The sequence below is a fragment of the Oculina patagonica genome, unplaced genomic scaffold (genome assembly GCF_052425735.1).
Source record: "Oculina patagonica isolate OP01 unplaced genomic scaffold, crgOcupat unplaced1318, whole genome shotgun sequence".
NCBI classification, from domain to species: domain Eukaryota; kingdom Metazoa; phylum Cnidaria; class Anthozoa; order Scleractinia; family Oculinidae; genus Oculina; species Oculina patagonica.
This window is the reverse complement of record NW_027557321.1, coordinates 1-5,574: the sequence shown is the minus strand read 5'-3', so window position 1 is coordinate 5,574 and position 5,574 is coordinate 1. Positions and strand designations below refer to the sequence as shown.

The window sequence follows — 5,574 nt, the reverse complement described above, 5'->3', positions numbered from 1 at the left end:
GTTCAGATTGTGTTATGCCATTAACTTCAAATCTAATTCAAGAACACGCACCGAAGACTTATCCCGGGAAGACTGGATAACCTTGGCATAACCGTTTCCATGGCAAAAGATAGACCGCCTAAACGGGTGCTCGGGCAAGTAGACATGATGCACTGGGAAAGCGGGTTACCCTGTCTAGCATGTAGACGCTTTAACTGAATGCGTTTTCTTAAGAAACATATGAAACGTTGGCTCGACCAGGGTACCTCGGTTAGCCGGGTAACTTTGTTGGCCGCAAAACTTATCCCTCCATTAGCAAACAGGCCCTAAGCAACACGATAAATGTCGGCAGTCTTGTTAGCCGTCCTGTGGGGTTCATGCGTTGTAGTTAGGATACTTTCGCTTGTGTGAATTTTAAGCCAAGCATGCCGGCTAAACTACGTCCGAATATTTTTATCCAACATCGTATTGAATAAACATGTCTGATCGTTTAGCCGCCATTAGGTTGGAAATTTTCATCCAAACCGGGTCATCAAACACAACGTTGGATAAGATTGTTTGTTAGTTTAGCCGGAGCTCGACAAATATCACATTTTATTTTTTTTCCTCTACAGTTCTATTCCATGTCAATTGATTAAACGGAAGTAAACTTTCTCTGTCTTTATTAATAATTCTGTCAGATTACGGTGGCTCGGGTTCAAGACAGAAACTTATTATAGTAATGGTAACTTTATTTAACGTCGAAAGCGTGGAGAGTGTTTTCCCAGTCTCCCGAGCCAGGGGATCATGTTAAAAACGCTCGACTTCTAGCTTAATCTTTTCAATAGCATCAATAGTAAAAAGAAAGAGATAGATCTAAAATTAAATAAAGACTATTCCTTAATATTAAAAATATAAATTAGTCCTAAGAATATGAAGAAAAAATATGAAAACATGGATAATATCATATACAGTTCATGCACTGGCGCTCTGTGAACCTCACATTATTCAGATGTGAACGAAATTGTGCCAAAGTGGTGGAGGATTCGGTGATATATAGCTGGTAGCTAGTTCCACATGTGGCAATCATATACAAAACGGAGTTGTGCGTGATAAGGCTGTTATATTGATGCTCCACAGGTCAGTTCCCGTATACTAGCTATTACTCCTTGAAATAAAAGCTCCAGTTCCATGCACCACCACCTTATAAATGGCGACTGAAGAAGGATACACAGGTCTACAATTTATGAAGACGAGACCTTTTCTAGTGTCGACAAAGAGTCGTGCGGCTCTTACTTCAACATTTGGTCTCTAGATACGTTGTCAGAAGTTATCAGTGTTAATAGCAGAACTCCTTTCTTGCGCTCTCAAATACAGCATAACGATTATGAATTTTCCGCCCCTTCATCAAAAGTACTTAATTTTTAAGAAATAACTTAAATAGTCGATGGCCCATAATAACACAGAGGGCACTGAGATCGCCTTCTGTGGTGGTTGTTACCATACTTACAAAATACGCAAAAAATTATTTTTATTCATCTACTGTTAAAGAGGTTCCGTGGTCCTCTTTATGAGTTCCGATGATTCTTTAAGTCGAGTCAACGTGATGTTTACAAGAAGTATGATATAGTGTGTTGAACCACGCTTTGACAACTCTTTGCCTGTATGCAAACTACACTTTGGCTGCGTAAGTTCCACTACACTTTGCTTTCGGTTAGTTCTACACTGGTTTGCTTGCGATTTGTTACACTCTGGTTTGCTTGCGGTTAGCTTTTGTTGGCAGGGCAGCATCATAAATAACTGTAGCAACTGTAAGTAACTGTAAATATTTAAAATTTACTGTATGACTCATGACTCAAAATCATTGACTCATTTGACTCATAAAAACTTTAATCTCACTGTTAAAAACTTATCTTCACAGCGACAATCGGTTGTGAGCACTGTAGGTCACGTCTTCACAAACATAAACAACGCCGCTATTTTGTGCCCGTAAATCCGTTAAAATTTTACAAGTTTTAAGTGATAATACAAAAGGTGTCAGGCCAAACACGACTCCCGCTGGTCGCTAAATGTTAGCCTTCCCTCTGTTAACGGAGGATTTTACGCGCCTTCTAGAGTCGTTTCAGCAATAATCTTTATGCCATTGTGTTTGCTATCTCTGTGGCATATTTCGTTAGGTTTATCGGCTCATGTTTGTTGAAGGATTCTTTATAGCCCTTTAAAGGAATTTTTTTAGTCGATCTCTAACCGTCATCTTGTTTATCTTAAGCGGCGGTTAGCTCACAGAGTGAGGCTGGGTTTCCACTTACGCGTAATTTTTTACGTGCGTTTACGTGCGTGAAAGAATTTATGAACGTATGAACGACTTGCGAAAACGTGCACACAAGTCGTTTATACATTGTCTCTAATTTTTTTTTTTTTTTTTTTTTTTTACCGGCACGTAAACGCACGTACGAAATTGCGCGTCAGTGGAAATCCACCTTAACGTTTCTTTACTACGGTTGCGAGGGTCTAAGATCCGAGTCTTTCAAGGCTACTGCAGTCCCTAAGTATTGAGAGCGATGGCTTCTTTGGGTTGTTCTAAGTTCCCTTTAATTTAATTTGTTGTGATTTGCGTTCTTGGAGCTAAACACTGCCAATTTCAATACTTGACACTTTGGTTCTGGCTTCTCACCATTTCTGCAAAGAGTCCACCTTTTCTTATCAGCACGTCAGGTTTATCAAACTCCGCCACTCGTCCGCCATCAAGAACTAGCACCTTATCATAGTCCATAATGGTGTTCAGTCGATGCGCGATGGTCAACACTGTGGAATCTTTAAACTTGTCACGTATGACTTCCTGGATAAGACGATCAGTGTTGAAATCCACATTAGCAGTGGCCTCATCCATGATGATGATCTTGCTCTTCTGGACCAGTGCACGAGCCAAGCACACCAACTGTCTCTCGCCAACGCTCAAATTTGTTCCAGACTCTCTCAGTTTGAATTCGAGCTGTCCTGGTAGATCTTCCACAAGGGTCTTCAACTGCACCTCCTCCAGAGCTGTCCAGAGATCTTGATCGTGATATTGTGAAAATGGATCCATGTTTCTTTTCAACGTACCTTCAAATAGCACCGGATCCTGCGTTATAACGGCCATGGACCTGCGGGCTTCTTGGAGGTTGATAGATGCAATATCAACACCATCGATTAGCACCTAAAAAGAGAGTAGTCTGGTTTATTCGGCCGAACTATCGCGAGAGTTACCGATCACCGATTTGTTTGAAATTCGCAGAAAAGAAAATTTCGAATCATTCAGTTCATATCAGATCAGAATATACATAACACAGTAACAACCTAGTACATACGCACGATTTTGGAGTTATATAAATTTCGCTGAAAATCTCAGCCTCGTCAGGCATGCCTTGGTACTCAGTGTATGATGCACCAAGTGTCTTAGATAGTCCACCGACGCCATGTAAGGCCTCACACAGAGTGCCCCATCATATTTCTCCTTCATCAAGCACTACGCTAGGGAGTTTTACATAATTCCACTCCTTCTTCGTGTTGATGAGGGATCCCTTTGCCACTCGGTTGATTCTCACGCTCTATGCGATTTGTCTTAACATGGCATCATTACCATACACCCCAGTCACGGACATTTTGAATTCTTGCCGTTCCTTCTCATGTTTCTCTACGCAATGTTTCCATAATGCTGTTTATCGTCTTGTTTCTCTAAACCCTCTGTGTGCTCTTTGCCTCTTGTATAGGCATTTCTGGTTGCCTCACTAATGTACTTATCTTTGCATCCCTGGCATTCAATCTTGTAGGTCACACCGTCGGTGGACTATCATACACTGAGTACCAAGGCATCTAGAAATCCAAGAGGGCGGAACATGCCTGACGAGGCTGAGATTTTCAGCGAAATTTATATAACTCCAAAATCGTGCGTTCAAAGAATAACAAAAACAGAGAATGTCAAGAGATTACCGAAATTTATCTAATTCTTTTATCGCTTCGACGAAAGAACTTTATGAAGCATAATAATTCTTCAAAAACTCATTAATAATTCATTAAGAAAATACAGAGGAAATTAATGTTTAATGAGTGTCTTTATATCTGATAACGACACGGCTAAATTTTATGTCCAATTTTCTTGCCAAAATAACCCAAAATCTAAGTATCAGTGCAAGAATGAAAAGATCTACATCAGAGGTTTTTGAAGCCGTTCAATAAACTCGCAGTTCGTGTTTTATCAAGTTTTAAACACTCGGCTGCGCCTTGTGTTTTAAACTTGATAACGCACTCCTGCTCGTCTGTTAAAAAAACGGAACAGATTAAAGGGAAAAGAAGCAATTTAGATCAGAAACACGGAAAAACACAAGGTTGAAATGTACACGTGTTTTTTTGTCCGTTCGCTCGATGTTGCACATTTCCCAGTACTTAGTTTGAACACTACGCGGCAATAACGTTTAACTGACCTTTCCTGAGGGATCTGGCATACGAAACAGCGCAGATACCAGAGATGACTTGCCTGCGCCAGTGCGACCCACAACTCCAACTTTCTCTTTACTAGAAACACAAACACTTATGTCATTCAAGATGCGTGGTCCCCCATCAAAGTACACCAAAGAAAGATTCTGCATGGTTAAGTTTCCTTCAGTAGGCCAAAACTCTGGAGGAAGGGTTTCAGTGCTGTAGCCGGGTTCTGAATCGATTCTTGTATACGTCATTACACGTTCGACTGACGTCATCAAGTTTTCCACCTCTGTAGCCATTCGTACGCCATATTGTGTATGGTCCAGCGCTTGTAGTGCGTACGTCAGAGCGAGGCCGGCTAAAACTAAAGAGAAACGACAGCGACAACGTCAATAAGTACATTCCAGACTGCGGTAGGCAGATTTAGGCTCCTATTGCCAGGCCGAAGTGGACACCTACGAGAGGCGCTCGCTGAAGAACGATTTAACTTTTAGAAGTTGGCTTTATCCTAAAAATTTGGAATATTTCAAAAGGGGAGTGGTAGTATTTTAGGAAGGGTCGACTGCAACTGACTATAGTTAGTACTCTACTAACTATGAACTGACTAAAGACCAAGAATGATTATTACTAAACTAGTAATACGTGACTCGCAGGGCCTCGCGAAGCTCTGGGTTATTGTTGCCTAGTAACGGACAAAATACAGCAGACAGAATACAAACAGAAACTGAAGAACAACGAACTGCACGATTACAGAGACTTCGACAAAATACCGCGGACAGAATACAAACAGCAATTGAACAACAACGAACTGCACGATTACAGAGACTTCGACAAAATACCGCGGACAAAATACAAACAGAAACTGAACAACAACGAACTGCACGATTACAGAGACTTCGACAAAATGCCGCGGATAGAATACAAACAGAAGCTGAAGACACAAGAATACAGAGATTACAATTACTGAGACAAAATTATACAGACAGACTTATAGTAGAATCAACTGAACAGCTACAGGATAGATTACAATTAAGAAGGGAAAGTGATGCAGCGCGCTTACAATTAGAATCGGAGGAGGAGAGAAATATTCGATTACTGTCTGCTCGAGAAAATAGTGCCACGCGTAGACAACAACAACAATTACAGCAACAGCAACAG

General features: G+C 40.9%; 1 protein-coding gene across 1 annotated transcript; it reads right to left on the bottom strand.

The window, feature by feature from the left end:
* Nucleotides 1–2,572: 2,572 nt before the first annotated feature.
* On the bottom strand, nucleotides 2,573–4,730 carry LOC144639800 (ATP-binding cassette sub-family C member 4-like). Its single transcript, XM_078499089.1, has 2 exons — nucleotides 4,419–4,730; nucleotides 2,573–3,154 (listed from the first exon to the last, which is right to left on the bottom strand). Exons 1-2 carry the CDS (start codon nucleotides 4,713–4,715, stop codon nucleotides 2,600–2,602), a joined length of 852 nt encoding a protein of 283 aa, XP_078355215.1. The 5' UTR covers nucleotides 4,716–4,730; the 3' UTR covers nucleotides 2,573–2,599.
* Between the last annotated feature and the right edge of the window lie 844 nt (nucleotides 4,731–5,574).

Bases quoted from the DNA above. Each gene is read 5' to 3' on its own strand.
- LOC144639800 (XM_078499089.1), bottom strand. From the start codon at position 4,715: ATGGCTACAGAGGTGGAAAACTTGATGACGTCAGTCGAACGTGTAATG. The intron at 3,155-4,418 runs GTCAGTTAAACG...CTCTCTTTTTAG, and splicing joins TGCCAGATCCCTCAGGAAAG to GTGCTAATCGATGGTGTTGA.